A 23725-nucleotide genomic window follows, 5' to 3' on the forward strand; every position below is an offset into this window, starting at 1 on the left:
GGTAATAATCAATCTGCCTTTTACTGGCTATCTCTTAGACGCCAGGCACTGGGCTAAGCACCACACTGAGTACTTCATTCATTCCTCTTTACAACCTCGTGCTTTTACATATAAGCAAACTGAAGTACAGACACATGAAATAACCCAACCTTAAAAAGTGACTTAGTGCCAACCTGAATTCAGGCTCAGACCTGGCTCACTGTAAGGCACAGGCTTGATTTGTTCTTTTCGTCTCTCCTAGCCTTCGACAGCCTATGGCACAGTAGTTATATGAATAAGTAATGGTGAAAATCTGAGCAAAACGTGCAAATGCTACAAAACCGCAGATAAAGAAGTGATTTGATATTAACAAGCACTGGCTGATCAGCTGAGTGTATTCTTTAGTTCCTAACTCTGGAGTGTGATTACCTGATTCATCTGTACGATAAAGCTAATATGACTATGAACTTCACAGATGCTTTTTGGGAGGAGCTCAGTGAGACCGTGCATGTGAAGGGCTGAAAGTATAGTAGTGACTCAATAATTTTCAAGCATTATTAGCTGGAGACTGTGGAGGTTATAAACCTACCCGAAATGCTCACCACCCAGTGGCACATGCCACGTTTATGGACCCCTACAAATCCATGTGAGGACAAGGGAATTGCAGTAATTGCCACGGGCCTTTGGGAAGCAAAGGAGGCTTGCATTTGGGCAAGACAAACGTCGGAGCGAGACCCTTCCCTGAACTCTGAGAAGTGGACGGGGCTTTGGGAAGGCAGAACATGAAGGGAATTCATTGTGAGCCAGGACCAGGACAGAAAGGAGAAACAGGGCAGGAAATGAGCTCTGTGTTCAGGGAATGAGACTTGGTGAAACCCAGACCTGGTGAGAAATGAGAAGTGAAACAAGAAAGGAAGTCTGATTGCAAGACACAGAGGTACGTAATCTGTGCTCAGGTCTTTGAGCAGCTGAGAGCGACGGACTGTTTGTGGTCAGATGGAGGGAGTGATGCCTTCTGAAGCTTATGCGTGACATTACACAGGAGCTGGGGAAAGTTCTGGCACGAGAAAATGGGCGTCGACACCGCTGCATTAGGTCAGACCTGCACACGGAGTGAAGTGGGCGGGGATGGCAGTGACAGAAAGGAGCTACACGTCTAGGAAGGAGCAAATATCTCCCATCTCCCCCCCCCCAATAAAATCAGGACAAACAAGCGAAATGACAGCCGTATGATTTCAAGGCCTCAAAGAACAGGAGAGAAAAGTGCTTTGAATAATTTAGAAATAAGCAGAATTAATCTTTGAGTTTTGTACCTATTATATCTAATACAAACAGAGCAATAGAGGAGATTCAGATATATTTTAAGTCACTCTTAAATCGTAACTCTGGGAACAGTCAGCATGGGGATTAACGGCTGAAGTGCTCAGAACCGACCACCCGCCACGGGGCAGGGGAGGGGGCAACTTTCAGAGCTGTGTGAGTGAACTCACACACACAACAACTTTGGGGGATGCTCGTCCCCCTGTACGGCAGCATCAGTTTAATTCATAGCAGACTGTAAGAGATTTCTGTTCTCACGCAAAGGACAGACTTCACTCAAATGACACTATCCTTAGTTTAAGTGACCCTGGAAAGACCCAGATAGGCCTCCTATCTGCCACACTAAGTAAAGAGAAATGGGGAAGACTGCTCTCATCCTATCACATTTATTGTCAAGTCCCCTACAATGCAAGGCTAAAACTTTTTTTTTTTGGTAATATATACGTTTGCCCATCAATTTATTGAAAATTTTGTTATAGATGTCAAAGCTTAGTAAATGTTGTTTGCATGCACTGGATAGCCTAAGGATCAAAGAGCTGAATCCTTCTGTTGGGGTACAGAGCATAAAGTTCCTAGATTTTTGATGACAATGCAAAATGACTCAATAGACACTATTCAGGGTCCGCCCTCGATGCTGTCTCCGGGTCCTTCTATGTGATCTAATGCAGCAAATGTTGCCATTTACAAGCCTAAAAAGTTTGATGAGAAAGGAATTTGAGTAACAGATGGTACTTTGAATGTTAATTTGAAATAACGGTAAGAGAAACTTCTTTCAAGTAGTTCATCAGTATTTCAATATTCAGTCCTGGCTAAAATAAACAATATGAATAGACAGAGAAAGACAACTGAGATTGAAAAAAGACAACGGAATGCTAATAGATGTGAAGTAATTTTTTCCTATTTACTTTTTGTTTTGGACCAAAAGTCTTACTGAGGCTTAAATGTTTTTCGCTTGAAGAACATCATTTATGAGTTTGCACACTTGATTTCATGAGTGTTAGAGCAATCAGGCTAAATTACTGATAATAGAATATTGGTGGGATGTGTATCATTCCACAGAAATACTTGCTTTATATTGTTAACTAGATTGTCTATAAAAAGGGCTTCCCTGTTTCAGTTTGATTTTATTTTCATGGCAGACTGTCCAATTTGTCTTTTGCATTTGATGCAAAGTATATTATAGAAAGTTTCACAAAAATTCTTTTAATAAACTATGTTGACTTGAAAATACTTTTATATTAGTAGAGGATACAGAAAAAGTAGATTTAATTCATACTCACTGTGGTAGTGTTGCTGGCAGGGAACGTCTAATAATTGAATGAACTTGTCTGTAAACGTCCAGTTTAGACATGCATCGGCAGGAAGTGTGATTGGCAAAACTGATTGTTACTGGTTTGGGGCCTTGAGAGAGAGGCACTGTAATTTCAAACAACTACAAAGAAGAGACAAAAAGAAGAAAAAATTATATAGATGCTAGACAGCGTTTCTATGGTAAATGCTGGAGTCCAAAAAGAGTGAGGTTAATTCTTTACGATACATAGTGCTTCATGATACACATGCAGGCCGCAGAAGTTGGTTTATGATTACGCCGTAAAAACTGTTTTGCTTTAAATCAGTAAGTATCCTTTATTAGAATAATAAATAGTCCATATGCTTCTCTCACATCACTATTACAAAGCATATTTGATAACCAGCTAAGGATTATGGAGCAGAGGTGCAGTAGACCAGTGTGTTTGGGGAAAAAGCGTTTTTTTCAGAATCCTCAATTATTGCAGGGTTTATTAAAAAGTGGCACAGATATAAATATCTTTGTTAATATAAGAGTAAAAAGCTATTGGCCACACAACCTAGAGATCATTGGTTACATCCTATTCTATGTAAACCAAATACAGAGACATAAAATACATAGATGTGAAATCAATTTTCATTCCAAACTAAATTTCTCCCTCAAAGCAGTTTTACATTTGTCTGAGGTATCTTCTGAATTTATTATGTTTAGAAGAAACTAAAAACACTCATCACTTAGTAGATAAAGCTTGTTTCTCCTCTTTGACACAGGCATTATGAAAATAGTAAGGTCGGACATAATACATGATTGTAGGTTATAGTCTGAAAATTCAAAGTCTCATTCGGAATGCCTTGTTTATGAGAACTTCACTTCTTCTCTTCCTTTTCCAAAGTCAATATTTTAAGTAGAATACACAAATAAATTAATGGTTATGTAAAACTAAGTGGGTTTAAATTCTTAAGTTTCTCAAAATCTAACTTATCAGGGGTGCCTGGGTAGCTTAGTCGGTTAAATGTCCAACTTCAGCTCAGGTCATGATCTCACCGTTCTGGAGCTTGAGTCCCGCATGGGGCTCTGTGCTGACAGCTCAGAACCTGGAGCCTGTTTCAGATTCTGTCTCTCTCTCTCTCTGTTTCTGACCCTCCCCTACCCAGGCTCTGTCTCTCTCAAAAATAAAGCATTAAAATTTTTTTTTAAAAAAATCTACATCAATAATCATGGTAAAAGTGAAGTCCTGGCCATTATGTACTTGATAAGCTCCATCTGTAGTAACAGGACCATAGCTGAACGAGTTTGGTGTTATTTGTGCCTTTCAGGGAATTTGAGCAGGGCTAAAAAGGATGACAAACTCCAGGGCATTGTGGTTCAGCCCCTCACTGTACTTTCATGCCAGCACGTGAAGATCATTGAAAATCTTCAGGGAACTGAATTAGCTGCCCATTTAGTCTTACAGGGAGATTTATGGACATGAATTTTGAAAGAAGAAATACAGAGATATCTAAATTATAAAATTCACATTTTCTACTTTTGAAATACATTTATTATATATTCATTGAAAAATTCAGCTACTTCATTAGCATAAGTGCCTTAGGAGGAAGGATCACAAAGTCACACCCCAACAGGGCATTTTATTACCAACCCCTCTTGTAAGTTTGGAAAATTACAAGAGGGGAAAAGTCACTTAACTAAGTTGTATATTTCATTAAAAATCAGTCAAGTTGAGGAAACATTTGACCCATTGTTCATGGGATGGTTATAAAAATTACATATGCTAATGTCAATGAGTTTGATATGCATATTGATGGCTACATACATGTTTTTATTATATTTTGCACATATTCTCAAGATTCTAGACATTCTCCAGAATACTGTAAATGATACACAGATAATCTCAACATATGACCTCACCATATCCCAGTATTATGTCTTTGACCAGTTACTTATCTAGAAAGACATTTGTTTATGCACACTGGAAGACACCTTTTATTAGGTGAAAGGTCACCCTGGTAGAAATCCTTTGCACTAGGTAACACTCTTTTAAGAGACAGAATTCTGCAGGGTCTATGTACACTACAGTTTTTCTGCTTATCACTTCTTAGGACGCTTGTGTAAGAACCAGTATAGCACAAGAAATGTATGTTTAATAAATTGCTTATTCAATTTCTGTATGTATAAAATGTATAAATTATTTAAACCCTGGGTAATGGTAGAAATGGTAGGAAGATGTCTAGGCTGGCTCACAAAATCCTAAGAACTTATGTCTAACAGGCAGTTAGATTTGTGTCTAGAGCTTAGGAGAGCCATTTCAAAGCCATCAATGAAAGCTGCACTTGACATCTTGGACACCGATGAGATTACTTGGAGAGGTCATTCTGAATGAACGGAGAAAATGTCTGATAGAAACCTGGGGAACAGGTGCAGGGAAGGGGTGAAAAAGGCAAAGGAAATAGTAAATACATCTGGGAAGAAGAAGGACACGAACATGGAGAGTCAGGACGGGGTTACTGTTAAACCAAGAGACGCCAGAGAGAAGAGGGCTTCAGAGAGGCGTGTGTGGTCACGGGGTCCAAAGTCTTGGGGAAATGAAGTGTAAGGATAGACTGAGGACAACTGGGTACCAGAGCAGCTCCAGGCCCTGTGGGGGGCCGGGCTGTGGGACAGGAGCGGGGTGGGGGGGCATGGAGAGAAGACAGGCCTCCCGTAACCAGAGGGAACATGCTCAGTTGGCTCAGGCCAGAGGAGGCAGTTTTCGCTTACAGAATGCATGTGATCGCTATAGGATCTGACGCTGTCTCCAGCCACAGGAGGCAGCACGGAGCCCTGCGAGGGTGGCCTACGCTGCGCGGCCTGAGATCCCTGCTGTTGTGGAAGGGCGCCTGGTGTTCCCGCCCTCAGGGGCTGCTGTGTCCCAGAGGGCACCCTCGCAAGGTTTCCCAAGGGCTAAGACATCTCGGTCCCCTTCAGCCACTGCTGGGGAGATGATGTCCACAGTCAGGACCCACCCGTGAGTCCCGAGTGTACCCTTAGGAACGGGGGCTCTGCAGAATGTTCTGGTGGGAGGGGAGCACTCCTATGCATTAAGAAAGCAGCTTCCTGGAAAGAAAAAAACAAAAACTATACTTCCAAGGGGTGGAAGAGATTTGTGTCTGTGAACTCACTGACTAGAGGGACAGGTAAACAGGCACTAAAGGAAAATCACTGTTAGAGAACTATTTTTTCCTGTATTAAAACTACATTCATAAGTGTTAAAACTATACGGGAGAATGGGAAAGAAAAATTTCACTTAGGTTGAAATAAATAAAACCCCCAAATTTTAATTACTTATGTTTCATTTCTCTTATTTGAGTCTAGGCAGGCAACTGGTCAGCTGAATTCATTTAATTCAGCTAAAGGAAAAAAGAGGCTGAAAAGTTAAAAAAAAAAAGTTGCTTCTCTTGAAACACATGTTCCAACTCCAAATNAGAAAGATGCCTTGACCAATATTAAAAGTAGAAAGGTTCTTGATAAGTAAGTTTTATTCATCTACCAACTTCCCAAATATAGGGGAGCATGCCGTACGTGTGCGCAGTAAGCACAATGGTACCTATCGTGGCTCCTGTCCTATACTGAGGAGGCTCTTTCCTTTTTCCAGTTTCTTTGTTCACTGGTCTCAAGTGTGTGGATTGATTGACTTTTCACATTTAAAATGATTATAAGGTTTCCACTCCCTTTTTAAGAAGTATGGTGAATTCCATTTCCTTACTCATAGATCAGTTTGTAAATTGTACATAGCTATATTTACTCCCTACATTACTAAGAGTGTCCACAGACCGTTTACCCTAATCAGATAGTATGAGCTTTGGAAATGTAAACTTGTTTGAACAGAAAATAATAATTTGAATCACTTTATAAATTCACAGCTCCCCCCAAATAATTAAATATAATTTCCAAATAACCAGCAACTTCCCTCCTTTACTAGAGCTGGACGAATAATCAAGAACCGAGTCTTAGAAACACACAGACATTTGAGTCCTGCATCTGCAATTTACTACTTCCATGACTTGGAAGAATTATCTCATTTCCCTTTGCCTCCATTTTGTTATCCATAAAATAGGGATCATAATGGTGGTGGTGTTCTTTGAGCAATGGTTCTCCTTCAAAATTGATCTGAATCTTTGTTAGAATAACAATGATTTGTTTAACATTTTACCTTGTTTAGTTTTCAATAACTATTGAGAACCAATAAGATGGTGAGAACCAGGTGCCTTGGCAACTTCTCAAGTCATCAATGACTCTTGTCACAGGCAACCTGCTCTACCCTTCCCTCTTTCTCTCTCATATATATGCACACATATACACATATAATGGTCCTAGGTTAGAAGTTTTAAACTATTAAATAGTTTATCACACATGCTGTTAGTAAGCAAGAACCTACAGCTTAACCCTCTCGAAATCTGTGCTTGCCAGTATATAAAGATCTGAACCAACACAGTCACTATAATTTTCCTTCAAAGGAGTAAGTTCTATCTGGGCACATCGCTGTTGAAACAGTAAATTAACTCTTTATATTTCAATAAAACAAGAATCTTCCTACTAAACTGTTTTGTGCCTTCACGTGTGCACAACAGTGTTCTCTACTCTAGATGTAAGCTCAGAGAGTGCAAAATGTATGTATGATGTTCAGCATTAGCTAACAATTCCATGTATAGATGTGGACTCAGTCAATCTTAATTGAGGATGATGACATTTATACTTCGATATTTTGAACACGATGATTTTCCTAAAATAGTTTTATGCTGTAAAGTGAGCTGGTCTTGAACAGTACATGATAATAGCGTGTATCTAACTTAGGATCTAAGGAGTAACAGAATTTATAATGGACCAGTACTATCTGCATATGCCTGTCTGAGGAGTTTTGGAGATCAAAAGATGACATTTAAACAAGCCTGGACATTGGGGAAATAAAAAATGTGTGTATTCTGTAAAGCTGTAATAAGAGGAAACACCAAGCATTTCCAACTGAATGGTTCCCAGTTGTTATCTACTGGAATTCTTTAATAAGAGTATTTAATAGTCAATTCTCACCAACAAGAATGGACTTCAAATAAAGCCACATTTTGAAACAATAGGCTGTTTATACCAGCCTAGCAACAGTTGTAAAACAACAATTCCTATTTCTACTTATCTTGCAGGCTATTCAAGAAAAAGGTGTAGAACTTCCTTACTGCAGGAAGGACTGCAGTTTAGTATTAATATTACACTTCAAGGGGATGTCTGTGTGGGTACAAATATGAAACAAAAAGATGCCGCCCTTTACAACATCTTTATACCCAGAAATATGACGAGTTTCTCTTCATCACGTATCTCATTGCCATATTTAATTTAAATATTTCAACCTTGAGTATATTAATGAAGTATAGAAGCAATCTGGAGTTCCTGGAGAGTATGGTTAGTGACTGTAAGATGACTTAGAGAAATCACACAGCACTTAAATAATTCCTAAAAATGGAAAAAGGTGAAAATTGAGGTTCACTGTCAGCTTCTCAAGTGAGCAGACCAACCACAGGGACAGTGTCCAGGGGCAGAGAACTTCCATTGGGTCGGGGAGATCACAGGCTAGCTGACCCTGACAGATTGTCTGGTACTGAATTAATTTTTACATATTGTTATATATAAAGCGCATATACAATGCTACAATTAGAAGCCCCGATCCAGGAGTGTTAGAAATACTGAATCAAATTTGTACACATGATCAAGGCCTAGAGTTGGAGGGGCGCCTGGGTGGCTCAGTCGGTTAAGTGTCTGACTTCAGCTCAGGTCCTGATCTCGCAGTTCATGGGTTCGAGCCCCGCATCGGGTTCTTTACTGGCAGCTCAGAGCCTGGAGCCTGTTTCAGATTCTGTGTCTCCCTCTCTCTCTTCCCTTTCCTCGCTCATGCTCCTTCTCTCTCTCTCTCAAAAATAAAAATAAACTGTTAAAAAAAAATCTATAGAGTTGGAAAAAGGGGGTTATTTAACAGACGCATTATTTTTTTTTCTTAAGGCAAAGGTGATTCTTAGACTTCTGATAACTGGTATTGGTAGAGAGCTTTTCCCCACATCTGGACAAAACCTGATTTCCAACAACTGCACTTGCCAACTATTAATTAGCTAAAGATTCCAAACAAATCGCATTCCACTTGTTGAATACATATGAATGGAATCTTTCGAACTGCTGCAGTGCTAAACAATACCTCGAAGTTTCATTCCATAGCTGCACGTTTTTACGTGGGTTTAAATAAAGTTCGCTGTAAAAGAAAATTTTATGAAGCACTCAGATGAACTCAGATATAATCTGGAATGTTTTTGCTAATATATACGCTTACACTATTTCCTTATGGAATAATAAATGTAATAGTTTTTTTCTTTTTTTTCCGGATGGCAACACAGAATTTTAAATAATGCTGTGCATGTACATCAGCATGGGCTAGAGGGACCCGGTTTCCAGAGCAAGCTGGGTCCTTCTGGCACTACCGAACACAGCAAAGAGGGGACAGTTCTTGGAGCTCTAACCCCAAGATTTCCAGAGAATCCCCACGGGCTTAGTAGGTCTTCTTTTTCATTCCTATCTTTGGGAAAACTATGTAAGGACAAAACTAACATTGAGATAACTTTTTAATCCAAGCGTTTGTCTCCAAAGCAGATGACTTTCTTCTGCTTTTATTTGAGTCATCAAATAATTTATCTCCTGCAAAACTCACTTTCTGGTTTTTGGTTATAGGTCTTAAATACGCAACTTCTCGTAAGAACATAGACGGAAGGCCTATGTTTAGGAAGAAGGTCAAAAAGGCACCCAGTCGACTTCTCAGAAGCAGACAGCAGGGGGGACTCAGAGCAGTTGTGACCCATTAGTTCCCTTTGGAACTTGCACGGCCTGTGGTTTCAACTAGTGGCGGGTTTCCTTACACATGCTAGTAACCTGCCCTCCACGGAGCCCCGTAAAGAAAACATTCTAGGAAGTGTCTATAAAAAAGGAGGGTTTGATGTTACTTATGGTACATTGTCTTTAACATTTATATGATTCTAGTGGGTGACTTTTGTTGCTACAGGTTGTGTCTGGAACTCCTTGAACAAAACAAAAACTCTTTTTTATCCCCTTCAGAAAATATAGCAGTAAGAAACTTCCTTTTGTGTTGTAAAGAGATCCTCACATGCTCCCATTTACAGTACATTAAAAATATAATAAAATATATGCTTAGGAACGCTATTACTTAGGTATAAGCCTTTACAAGCTGCAATATTAGTAAAAATGTTAAAACACGCATGAAAACATTGCCTTCAGGAGTTTCATGCCGTGTTCTCCTTGATATGCACTTCCACAAACCCTTGCACTTACTTCTTTTTCATAACACTTAGGCTACTTTTATTTGCTTGATAAATGTTGACGTTCCCTGCTAACTTGTGAGCTCCATGAATGCAGGGTTCCTACATCGCTAGGTACCCATTATAGAGCAGGGTATGAAGCACCCACAGTTACGTCCTGCACCACAGCTCTTAACGGAATTTAAACGAAAATAATTGCTTTTACTATTAAAAAAGATCTCAATGGATTCTCTGGGTGGGAGAAGGGAAGATATTATAAAATTAGAAGGAGAAATGGATGGGACTATCAATGACCGAATGCTGGCTTTCCCTTGGCACTGGCTTTTATATGAATTCTGTACATAGTAACAAGTATACCACAGCCTCCCACAACATTCATCAATATGATGTTTCCTCTCATAGCTACAGCGAGGGAGCCAATCACTGCTATAGAATTCTAGAATTACATGCCCAATTGTTTTCTGGTATCTCCACTTAGAAATAACTCAGATTTTTCAAAATCAGCATATTCCCAACTCTACTCTTGACTCCAAATCTGTTCTTTTTCCTTTATTCATTCAACTGAGTGTTAGTGTTTCCCACGTGCCTATGACTGTGCTATGCTTCAGGGTAATAACCAAACACAATCTTTTCTTTTGTGGAGCTTAGGGCTTAGGAACTAAAACAGTCTGACAGATAAGGTAATGATGTTATCATATGGGCAATAAAAGATGCTACGGAGCAGATAACATGATGCCCTGGAAGTGACATCCATATATAGGCTTGAAGATGAGTAGAAATTAGCTAGATGAGTGGAGAAGCCAAGGCAGTGTATAAGAAGTTGTTTCAAACACAGAGGACAGCATTGTAGTGACTCTGAGGTAGGAGATAGTGACATAATTTAAGGAGTGAGAGCATTTGGGTCCTTGTGGAAAGCAGTATTTGGGGGAAAGAGCAGTGGCCACTGACGCTGCAGATTACAATGGCAGCCGGGTCAGGGAGGGCCTAGTGAACCATGGTGATGAATTTAACCTAAAGAAGACACCTTAAGGAGAGTATTGCTCAAAATATTTAACGATTTAGAACATTTGCATCAACCAATAAGAATGATGCTAGTGGGGTGCCTGGGTGGCTCAGTCAGTTGAGCGTCGGACTTCGGCTCAGGTCATGATCTCGCGGTTCGTGGGTTCGAGCCCCACATCGGGCTCTGTGTCGACAGCCAGCTCAGAGCCTGGAGCCTGTTTCAGATTCTGTGCCTCCCTCTCTCTCTCTGATCCTCCCCTGCTCATGCTGTCTCTATCTCTCTCTCAAAAATAAATAAAGTATTTAAAAAAAAAAAGAATGATGCTAGCATAGTCACTGACTTAGCAATGAGCAAAGAGAAAACTCACTGCTATAATGTGGCCAACGGACTGGAGGGAAGTAAGAGTGGAGACACAGGACCAGGTACTAGGATGGCCCAGGTGATTGATGAATGTGGCCTAGATCAGAGGGGGATCAGCAGGATGAAGACACTGGATGCGTTCTAGCCACGTCTGGAAGACAGATTTCACAGCAATTGATTGGTCTTGTAGTGAAAGGAAGAATAGCTTGGACTAACCAACAAGACGAGTGGTGTTACTTACCAAGACAGAGAATACCAGAAGAGGAAAAGGCTTATTGCTTGTCTATTTGTGCAGGTGGGGTGGGTGTGGGGGAAGAGATCATAAACTCCAATATGGCACACACTTTCTGTGACCATCAAAGAGGAAGCAGCATCACAGGGTTGAGTATGGGGGCCATGAGAGAAGTCTGAGCTGGATAAGGGTTTTGGAGTAATCCCCATGAAGAGCAAACTAGTGTAGATGCGGAAACCCAAGGAGAAGGTGTGGAGTCAGAAAAGAACGTGTCCTGGGGCAAGAGCTTTGAGGGCTAAGTACCTTGTTTTCAAAGCACTTCAAATTTTTAATTCAAACTTTGCTGAAGAGCTGCAGAATGTGAATGAGACCAGATGAGGCCAGTCTGCTCTTACAGTGATGCGCACGTTTAAAAACACTACCGCTCTGCAGATCACAACTTGTGGGGATTGTGATTACTGCACATATCAAACCTATCATAAAAGAGCCAAGAGAAACTTGAGAAAACCACACCAACCAACAGCAAGGAACAGACCTCAAAAATTTTATAGGCAAATTCCTGATTTTTTGTATGAGCAGGTGACTGGAGGAGGCAGGTGAAATGATTTCAACATCATAAATCTGTTATAAAAGGAAATCTAAATTCTATGGAGCCTGGAGGTGCAAGAGAATGAAATACAGTGAGAACTAATCCCATATGATCTAAAGTAGATTTCGTTTTCCTGTAGAAAAATATATTGGACAAAATTCTGGTTCACCTACACATACCTGAAACTTAGCACTAAACGCTCGTAGCCGGGAAGCCTTACACATTCTGAAGACTGCAACCATGTGAGGCTTCCAGCGTGTCAGACAAGTGTGTGTGCTGTTGTGCAGGCACACTCACCCTTGAACAAGTGCTTTCACTCTGGCATCAATGAGGTCAACACGGGACCTAATCACCCCACTGTGGGGAACAAGTATTCACTGGTCACAGAAAAACCACTAATGATCTGCTGAAGACTACATTCACTGACTGTGTTTACTAACAATGGTGTTCTGTTTTCCACGTTTAGATTTTACTCAAGGCACTCCTCATATCTACTTGGTACATGTTGTGTAATGTAAGCATGTGTTTAGTAAGACAATGATAAGAAGAATAGAAGGGTGACTTTTTTAAAGTTTATTTATTTATTTATTTTGAGAGAGAGAGGGAGGGGAAGAGAGAGAGAGGGAGAGGGGGGGGAGAAGGGAGAGATAGCAGGAGAGGCAGAGAATCCCAAGCAAGGCTCCACACTGTTAGTGTGCAGCCTGACGTGGGGCTCGAACTCACAAACCAGGAGATCATGACCTGAGCTGAAGCTGGACCCTTACCTGGCTGAGCCACCCACGCACCCCCAGAATGGTGACTTTTGTTCCCTATCATTTATGAATGGGAAAAAAAGGATAATTTTCTGTTTGTTAAAAAAAACATTTAAAAATATTTTTCTAAAACTTATAGCATATATATTTCATTAGACAACAGGATCCATTTATTTAAAAATTACACAAGTGAGTTGGGGCACCCAGGTGGCTTAGGAGGTTGAGCCTCTGTATCTTGATTTCAGCTCCGGTCATGATCTCTCAGTTTGTAGGATCGAGCCCCATGTCAGGCTCTGCACTAACAGCACGGAGCCTTCTTGGGATTCTCTCTCTCTCTCTCTCTCTCTCTCTCTCTCTCTCTCTCCCCCACCCCTGCTCTTGTGGATGCCCTTTCTCTCTCAAAATTACACAGGTGGCTTAATCAACTATTTTATTATTATTAACCTTCAAGGCAGTTGTTTTAAGATCTGGTTCAACAGATAAGGACTAGGGTAAGGAAGGCACCTCCTTGTAAATGTGGGGTAAAAATACTGTGGGTTTGTCCATATTTTCATCTTTTTCTGATGGTAGGATCCAGTTTACATGTGGTTTCAAAGGAAGTTGTACGCTAACGTCGTGGTAGATACTCAGGAAACTGATGAATGACACAGACCTGCTTTTGGCTTTATGGAGGGGGCAGCCAATATAATAATGGCTATATTGTTATCAACTGATTTATAAGCTGTAGTAAGTGCAGTGAAAGAAAAGTATGGGAAACTATACAGAATTTAAGAGAAACACAGGATCCAATCATGGAGGTCAGAAGAGTCTCCCCCAAGGACTTCTTGAGTCATGTGATGGGGGTTGGAAGAACTGGTCCTCCAGCAAGGAGGAGACTAGAAGCTAGAGTCTGAGCAAAGATCCTGGCCCAGAGGGGGCACGGTGGTTCCCAGGAGCCCAGAGCATTTGGAAGCACAGAAAGTAAGCACAAGGGACAATTCTGTCAGATGGTGCTAGAGAGCCAAGCAGACCATCAAGGCTGTGATAAAGATTTTGGTCGTATTCTGAGAGCAGTGGGAACTCACTGAAGCAAACACCATCAGTCTTGTGTCTCTAAAAATATCCCATTGGGGGCAATTAAGAGAATAGATGGGGAAGAGGGGAAACGGAAGCAGGAGAGCAGAGAGACTGGCTTTTCATTATCTGGAAAAAGCATGAAAAGTATGTTGGACTAGAGTGATGGTGGTGGACATGGGGATTCAAGATACTTAGGGGACGAAACTCACATCGCGTTGGTGACAGGCTGCATGTGTGATGAGAGCAGCGAGAGGTCAAGGACGACCCCCGTGCTCCTGACTGGAGATGAAGACATGCGTCCAGAGGGGAACCCCAGGACAAGGGTGGTGTTTGGGCTGAGCATGGTGCGGGGGAATGAAGAGTTTGTCAGAGGAACTATTACACAAAATGCCTGAGCATCTGTATCTAAAGAAGATAAAGTTTGTAACAGGTAATTTAAATATTAAAATGTTTAATAAATATTATAAAGTATGACTTTTTTTTTTACCAAAAATTTTACCAAAAATTTATTTTGAGAGAGAGTGCATATGACTGAGCATGAGTGGAGGAGGGGCAGAGAGAGAGGGAGAGAGAGAAAATCCCAGGCAGGCTCTGCACTGTCAGCCCAGAGCCCGACATGGGCTTGGTCCCACGAACTGCAAAACCATGACCTGAGCCGAGATCAGGGATCAGACACTTAATGGACTGAGTCACCCAGGCGCCCCAAAGAAAGTTCATTTAAAATTATTTTTTCTATCAACAAGACATCACAGAAGAATCTGTGGAAGAAATTAGTAATGAAAAACAGCTTTACGTATTGTCAACTGGCAACGGATTTTCATCAAGAAAATAAATTAAGAAGACAGGAATCTCCAGAAAGGAACAAAACGCAACCCCAGTGCTAAGACAGTTAGTACTCAACTTTCCACCTTTACAACATGAGCACTCTAACCATAAAGTTTCATCCACCAACCAAATCCAATAAGGCATTTTTGAAATGGCAAATAATGAGCTCTTTGTAGATAACATTTTATTTCATGAAACAATTCTTCAAAATCTAACTTTTGAGGCTATTCTATATCATCCCATTTTTAAAACAGTTCTAGTCTTCTGGTCTTTGGAAACTGCAACCGGTTTATCTGGACTTCCTTCAGGTCAACCAAAATGATAATATAATCTAGGATCAATATCATATTGCTTAATGGAAATATTTAAAATATATGCTATAAAAGGCACTCTAAAAAGGTAATTTTCCAAGTCACCCGCATGTATATTCTCTAACTTTGAAAACTCAGAAGGCCAAAAATCCTTTTATGGACTTCAGCTTAAACATGAGAGCAGTGACAATTTTAATTTTAACATCTCCTTAAACATGAATGTTACATTTTGGAGACTATCCCACTGGAATAAGTAGTTAAATTTAGAACAAAAACAAAAATGGTGTTTAGTTCCAGCACCTATAAAAGGATTTTTAAAATCCTGTTATACTTCAGGGTTACGATGGGATAAAGGCCTATTATCCAGTAAAACCTGTGAAATTCATAGCATTTTATTCAGAATAGTGTACAGTAAATCTCCACCTCCTCAGCTACCAAATTCCTAAACACGGTTTGATAAAGAAGAGGGGAATGAGCAAAGAAGTGTTATTGTGCTCAAACACTACAATGATGCTATTATTCCATTAAAATATTAGAATTTTATCACACACTGGACTGTTACGCTGTGACCCACAGGCAAAGACTCTCCTCAGGAAGTTTCTAACTGCATGCATATATTTGGGAGTATCCTGCTTCATCCAGAATAACGAACTCCTCCTGGCAGTGCTGAATTATGATGATAACAGAGAAGACACCAGGCCCCAAGGGGTCACTTTTTAGATTTTCTTTTTAATCTTAAGAGTTTTGGCAGCGGTAAATGGAATGGAAAACACAGTTTGAGAATTTTTGTTTCCTCTTGCGAGTCTCAGTATCTGAAACGGCTTGTTCCTTCATCAGGTATATGAGCAATAAAAAGAAAAATGACTGTTTTTTCCAAAAAAAAAAGCAATTTGGGTTGCATAACAGGGCAGTGTCTGCAAACTCGGGAGGCCAAAGGATCACTGCAGTAAACATTTTAGAAACTGCCAACCAGATGGGAAAACACAGCTGACGAAACTGAGGTAGTCATTTCTACTTAGTTCTATCACAATAAGAGCAGATTTTTATTAGTGGGATCCAAACTTTTGATCAGCTAGGTCTGTAAGAGAAGAAGTTTCTCTCACCTGTGTTCTAAGTATAGACCGTTATTTGACTAAAAGCGTGACTCTGGGGTCATCCCACACGGTACAGATCAAACCGAGCATCCCGTTTTGGAAATTATTTTCCACTTTGAAGGTCAAAGTACAGTTCTGAATGTAGCCAGTTACCTATGTCACTCCACCTCTCAAAAGTGACTAGAAGCGCCTTTCAGGCAAACACGGCTTTGTCTCTGAGGAAGTGTCCAGACATCCGTGTGCAGAGGCCGGTGGCTCACGGCACTTCCAGCAACGCTCTGTGCTTGGCCCCAGCACACACATGCCCCCCGACAGCCTCCTCCTCCTCCATGGCCGACCCACCGCGCAGCTCAGTGCATCCGCCCCGAAAACCCCAGATCCAAACCCAACCTTAAGATGTGTTTCTTGGTGATTTGTTAGAAGCTTAACATCTCGTGTGATGGGACTTCACGGGGAATTCAAAATCCTTGAGATTTGGCGTCAGAACGTTTTCTTTGCTTCCTAGGTGGACACAATGAACGCTCTGAGAGCACTGGCTTATTTCAATATCGCACCGTTTCACAGAACACCTGCATTTCGGCGTATGTTTTGAACGTGTACTTTGTGCTGTATCTCTATCATCTGAAGACTGAACCATTTAATAGTCATTTATTGCCGAAGGAAAATATTTAGATCTCTCTCTCTCATACACCCCTCCCTAAGTATATTTATTCTTTTCCTCCTTTGGCTCGGATTCCGCTGTTATGAACAGAGTTCCTAAAGGTCAGTTACTTTCTTTGTGAGATGCTCTCATCCACATCGCAGGCCCCTGAGAAACTAACCGCATTCCCCAAAGAGAATGTCAGCAGCTCTGACGGGCACAATGTGCCCCCCGGGGGACAGGGCCGGGCCGGGCCGCACCTACCGTCTTGCTGAGGTAGCTGGTGCTGGTGTTCATGCACTGCTGGCCCTCACTGTTGCAGCAGCCTCCACATCTGTAGGCGGACACACACGGGGGTTTAAAGAAGGTGTTTGTTGCCGCGCCGAACTCCTTCCCCACATCTATACACACCTCACGCGGCAGGCACTGAGTTTTCCTCCACTCGCTGTCAATACCTGTCGGGGCACAGGGGGGCCGTGAGTGGCACAGGAGCCAGCGAGGGCGAGGAGCCTCCGGCCGGCCGTCAGAAGTCACATTCCACTTCACATTTCCGATTTAAGGACGATCCGTAATGTTGTGAAAAGAAAAAAGGAGGGGCGCCTGGGCGGCTCAGGTCGGTTAAGCGTCTGACTTCGGCTCAGGTCGTGATCTCAACGGTTCGCGGGTTTGAGCCCCGTGTTGGGCTCTGTGCTGACAGCTCAGAGCCTAGAGTCTGTTTCAGATTCTGTGTCTCCCTCTCTCTCTGACCCTCCCCTGCTCACGCTCTCTCTTAAAAGTAAATAAAAACATTTAAAATAAATAAATAAATAAGTAAATAAATCAAGGAGTTGACAGGATCCCAAATTGCCCTGTAACCCAGAATACAATATAATATTTAACAGGGCACTTATTTTCTTAAAAAGCAGATCTCCTTTTTTTTTTTTTTTTAATTTATTTCTGAGAGAGAGAGACAGCATGAGCAGGGGAGGGTCAGAGAGAGAGGGAGACACAGAATCTGAAGCAGCTCCAGGCTCTGAGCTGTCAGCACAGAGCCCAACGTGGGGCTCGAACCCACGAACCATGAGATCATGACCTGAGCCGAAGTCAGACGCTTAACCAACTGACTGAGCCACTCAGGCGCCCCTTAAAAAGCAGATCTCTACAGCCATGTAACAAGCTAAATTAGGATTATACTTTCTTGAAACGATGTCTGTTTTCTACAGCATTTATGTTTGGTTTTCTTTGCTTACAAAGATGAAGATTTAATATATAGACCTTCGCAGGCCCTGCAGAGAGAGTCGCGCTCATCTGCTATATAGCATGTACTACTTTTGTGGTCTCTGAGCAAATACAAACATGATTTAATTTTTCTTTTTAAAGTGAGATGTAAATGAGAAAATGGCTATGGGTTTGGACTGAATTGAAAGATCGTTTTTAGGCAGGCTGCTTGGCAGCTCTGGGAAATGTCATGCTTGTGGCTACTTGAAAGGCCAAGGGTATTTTCCATCAAGCGGGACATGGACCCAGAACTTTCAGGAAAGTCAAATTTTCCTGTTCCTTTTATACTCTTGGAATTCTGTTTCCCGTGGGTTAGTGGGTTAGCTATAGCACTGCTGACCCTTTAAATCTGCATTATACGTGATGTACTTCTTAAATACTTTAGCTTATTTTTCCCATATTTTCCTGCAAGTGAAATTTTTGGAAAGAAAGCATGAAGCCATGTTGTGTGCATTTGTTTGGAAATAAATTGCAATCTCAAACCTTGAGAGCGATTCATATCTAACAACTGAAGGCAGTTATTTTTTAAAAGTAGGCCACCCATTCATACCATGCCACTTTACCCGGCATAGTAATTTTTGTGGCCCTTTCTGCTAGATCTTTTAGTAGCTTTCCCAAAGTCCACCTGTCAAGCAATAAGGCAAGAAGAAGTCACTGGAAAGATGATCTGGGGTGATTTATAAATTCAGCATTTCTAAATCCAAATTAGAAAATCTATGTACAATTATTTTGTAAGATATAGAATGTTTAAATTGTTAACCTGACGGAGTGTGTAAAATATATCTTCACCTTTAGAAAATTTTGCTTTGGGATATCACCTCAATTTAAAAAAGAAGTGTGTTGATATGCACGCATCTTTCTTGTCTTTAAATTTTGAGAAATCCTTTTAACCAGTCACTGTGAAGTCATAAAATGGTATATTTTGAAAATCTTTATTTCTGTTTTGCTTGCTTTCAGCCCTAAAGACATTTAGTGGTACAAACAAACACTGAAATTTAAAAAAAAACAAAACAGGCTGGCTGGTTTCACTGGGCTGATGAAAGCTTATCAACTATTTTCCCCCATACTTACTTTTCAAGATCTCCGCATTATAATGTGCTGCAGCAAATTTTATAGTCTCTTCTGTTCTTGCATTGGTGTTGGGCTGTTCTTTATGATGCTGCCAGCCGCCTTTCCTTAACTGACACTTGTACATTTTCCAGTATTCTGGGTAGAGTATGGTCATGAGCTCATCGACACTGGCCACAGACCTCAGCTGGTCCTCCAGATCGTTGCCTGCGTACGCCTATCAAAGAAACATGCGAGATCGATCATTTCTCACACTAGGGGATTCAGAAACAAATGCATGAAAAAACCCTGTAGGTTTAATGTTACGTATGCCAGATCCATATTAAAAATCAGGGTGCCTGGGTGGCTCAGTTAGTTAACTGTCTGACTTGGTTTCGGCTCAGGACATGATCAAGTGATTGGCGGGATCAAGCCCCACGGTGGGCTCTGTGCTGACAGTGTGGAGGCGGCTTGCGATTCTCTCTCTCTCGCCCCCCTCCCTGCCCTTCCTCTCTCAAAATAAATAAAATTTAAAACATATATTATCAGTCACCCCCGAATGACTTAACTTTTCTTGGTAAAATTGTATCCATATTTTAATTTGAATCAATACCACAATTAAAAATGAAGTTAAGTAGCACAACCAAATTTGGCAAGTATATATTTCGGTTTTAAGACAAAAATTTGGTGAGACGTAATTTTAAAAACCATTTCTAACACAGCCTGTCTGATTTACAGTTTTACTAAATTGGCAAATTTTAAGTTTGAAAATTCATTCAAGCTTGTATTAGCCTTCAGCACATATAAACCCAAGTCCACACTAATCCTTTGCTTCCCTTTTAATTACCAGCATCAATAAAATATAATTAAGCAAGATGCTTGAAATTAGGAATCTAATTTTATGGAAGTGATTTTAAAATAAATAACCCCGTGAAGAATGAGATTTCCACAAAAGTATCACAGTTAGGTATATATATTGGCAGAACCACCAAATATTTCCAAAAATGTTGATAGGCAAGACGTATTCTGCTATGGAAAAGGCATGAACAATCCAGACAACATGAATTCTGCTTAAAACTAATTGTCTACATTAGTGTATCTAGTTAAGTTGAACATTCCAAGTTGTATTCAGGTAGTTACTGGGGCACCTGGGTGGCTCAGTTTGTTAAGTGTCCATTCTGGGCTCAGATCATGATCTCACGGTTTGTGGGTTCGAGCCCTGCATTGGGCTCTATGCTGGTGATGTGGAGTGTGCTTGGGATTCTCTCTCTCCCTCTCTTCTCTCTGCCTCCTCCCCACTTGCGCACACACACGCTGTCTCTCTCAAAATATATAAATAAACTTAAAAAATTATATTCAGGTAATTACCATAGATACGAAAAAAGTTTTCTAAATTATACTTTGAAATTCTGGAAAATGGGCACTGTTTATATACAAAGTGAAATACAACATCAATGTTTATTTTACACTGTCATAAATATGGACATCTAAATATGGAAGTAAACACTTGGGACATAGGTTCTTCAAGTTGGGTGTGCACAGGCATCAGCCTGAGAGTTGTTCAGTTCAGGCACCACCCCACCTGTCTCAGACAGAGGTCAACAGCCCACATTCTAGCAAGCTACAGTTTTCTCCTTTCTAATTTTGATGTACAAGAAACATTGCTTTGAAAAATCAAAATACTATGGGAAGTCTTTTAGCCATTATTTTGAACAATCAAAGTTATTCTGATGTAGGTGCTATCTGTACTTTATTTCCCCTTTCTTCATTAATTGTGTCCTTGGGGCATAACACTTAATCTCTTTAGGCCGGTGTTTTAAAAATATTGATATTAATCCATTACCTTCTGGAATATAGAGGGCGACTCCAGATACGCCATGCAGCTATACACACAGTGTAATTCCATTGACTGGATGGAGCGTGGGGACGGACAGATCCCAGCTTAAATGAAAGCGACCACATATCCTCACAGTCTCTCAACAGTTCACGAAATATTTGTCTCAGGAAAATTTCACACGTGACATAACATTCAAGACTCAAAAATGTGTCATAATGGAAAAGGATTAACCGGAAAGGCATTTGGCAGAAGTACATGGGTAGATGTTCGGTCCTTGCTACCGGAAGTGAAACGCCATGGATGGGTTTCGTCTGCCTCTGCTTGCCTGGATCGCCCTTGAACCAGCAGAAGCAGCATGGGTCTGTGGGACTGGTGGGTCCCTGGGATTCCTTCCCCCATAATTTGGCCAGGAGTGAAGTTGGGAGGTGACCTCAGCTGATCGCACGGATATCACAGGCACAGGCACGCGTGTTCCCTCTGCCAGGAAGAGCTGCAGCGCCACACCTGATGTTACAGGGCACAGTGACAGCGGCCCTCCAGGCCATTAAGATAAAAGGCAGTAGCAAGGAGGGACTTTCAAGTATTATTTGCAGTTTTACGGCAAATCACTCTTGTACTTCAAAATTAGAAGGGAAAAGAACAGGGATGCCTGGGGGGCTCAGTCGGGTAAGTGTCGGACTCCTGATTTTGGCTCAGGTCACGATCTCCTGGTTCGTGAGCTCGGCCCCATGTCGGGCTCTGCACTGGCACTGTGCAACTGCTTGGGATTCTCACTGTACCCTCTCTCTCTGCCCCTCCCCTGCTTGTGCTTTCTCTCTCTCTCAAAATGAATAAAAAGAAGGGAAAATAACAATATTTGTATCTACGACAGAAAACACTGTTACTCAATAAATAGAAAAATAGAAACAGACTTCACAACAGAAAAAAAATGCAATATAAAAAAACTTGAAAAAGAACCTAAAACTGAACCACAACAAAGGACTGGAAGATAAAAGTTATATATATGCTCTTCAGCTGAAAAAGGGCCTTTCTGAAGGTGAATATAAAAATAAAGTGTAAACTATGTGTATGGTAGCAAATACTGGAAACCAAATAAAAGACAAACAGTAAGGTAGAAAAACTATTTGCGGGATACAGGACAGACGGAGAAGGACTAATATTCTTAAAATATCACATGAATATGTTAATGACAAAAACCAAACAGGTACTTCAGTAGAAAAATGGGCAAAGATCTTAAATGGAATATTCACGAAGAATATATTCTTATGTATTTGGTGATGGTAAAATGAAGGGAACTATCGTTTCTTTCGGTCCTGGTGGGAGTATAAATTTGGATAGCTCTTTAAGGCAAATGTGTTATTACAAGTTGAAAGGACTTAAAAACGAGCTCCATTTTAGATGTTAAAGTGAGATAAACTCACTTTAACAGTGAATTAAAATTTCTGTCTAACAGAAGGGAGAATATAATTATGCCAGATGTACGACAACTTCATCACGGGGCTGTCTATCATCATGAATTTAAAAGAACAATCTATACAGACATTAATAAAAAGACGGATTAAATAAGATACAGTACAAACAGAAATTAGCAGAGAAATGGAATGAAATGACGTTATAAAATGATACATAATTGAGACTTGTCAAGAGGTTCATAAATGCTTTATGAAAAAGTATACAATTTATACACAGTACACGCAATGTTTATACCTGTAGCAGTCTTTTCACAAAACCACATTTATGTAGAGATAGTATGCATACATGTGCATTTACAGACAATAGTAAAAGATGCAGCAAAAGCAGATCTATCTTTCCATCCATCTATACACGTCATCTCCAAACTGCAGGATTAAGGGAATTATTATGTCGTTCTTTATATATTTACGTACTTTAGATTTTAAAGAATGTACACATATAACTTTTGCTAGCAGAATGAAGATTTAAAAGTAATGATCTTGGGATGCCTGTGTAACTCAGTCGGTTAAGCGTCTGTTGATTTTGGCTCAGGTCATGATCTCATGGTCATGAGATACAGAGCCTTGGGCTGGGTGCTGTGCTGAGCATGGAGCCAGCTTAGGAATCTTCCCCTCCTTCTCTCGGCCCTCCCCTGCTTATACACTCTCTCGATAAATAACAACAACAACAACAACAACAACAATGGGAGCCTATGGGTGGCTCGATTAAGTGACTTCAACTCAGATCATGATCTTGTGGTTGGTGGATTCCAGCCCCGAGTCGGGATCTGTGCTGACAGTGCAAAGCCTACTTGGGATTCTCTCTCTCTCCCTTTCTCTCTGCTCCTCTCCCACTTGTGCTTTCTCATTCTTTCAAAATAAATAAATAAACTTAAAAAACTTTTTTAATAATAATAAAAATAATCGTCTCTAAGTGTTTCGGCAGGGCACGGTATCAGCAGTGAGTACAGCCTTTGTTGGCTTGGTCTCCTGATGACTCTACAAAGCGCACCCTTCAAGTATTACTTAGTGTGTATAGCAACCGCTGCCGAAAGCAGAAGCTTTCGCAGACAAAATGGTATAAAAGTAGCTTGAGCAATTAATTGATTTATCCCCATTGACTTTAGTCATTCTATCTGTGTAGGAAAAAGCAGCTCTACAGATTTCCATCTTGGTTGAAGACCTTATTTAATGGAGTATCATTAGATTTCATTTGAGTCTCACTTTACTCTGTAAAATGGGAATGATAATACCTTCCTCATAAAATTTTTATGATGATCCAAACAGATATTTGATATAGAAGCAGAAAATCTTATAGTTAATGTTGGAATTACTTGTCACTAT

The 23725-nt window shown here is 40.7% G+C and overlaps 1 protein-coding gene across 1 annotated transcript in view; it reads right to left on the reverse strand.

Annotated features, from left to right (window-relative positions):
- Positions 1-20972, reverse strand: part of VEGFC (vascular endothelial growth factor C) — a 38709-nt gene extending 17737 nt beyond the window's left edge. The window contains exons 1-4 of the mRNA XM_077779061.1: positions 20937-20972; positions 19118-19331; positions 17054-17244; positions 2580-2731 (exon numbers count right to left, since the gene is read on the reverse strand). Of these exons, the coding sequence (XP_077635187.1) occupies positions 2580-2731; positions 17054-17244; positions 19118-19331; positions 20937-20972 (593 nt within the window). The remainder of the gene's footprint in view (positions 1-2579; positions 2732-17053; positions 17245-19117; positions 19332-20936) is intronic.
- Positions 20973-23725: the final 2753 nt, after the last annotated feature.

Source organism: Crocuta crocuta, unplaced genomic scaffold, assembly GCF_008692635.1.
Source record: "Crocuta crocuta isolate KB4526 unplaced genomic scaffold, BGI_CrCroc_1.0 scaffold88, whole genome shotgun sequence".
NCBI classification, from domain to species: Eukaryota; Metazoa; Chordata; class Mammalia; order Carnivora; family Hyaenidae; genus Crocuta; species Crocuta crocuta.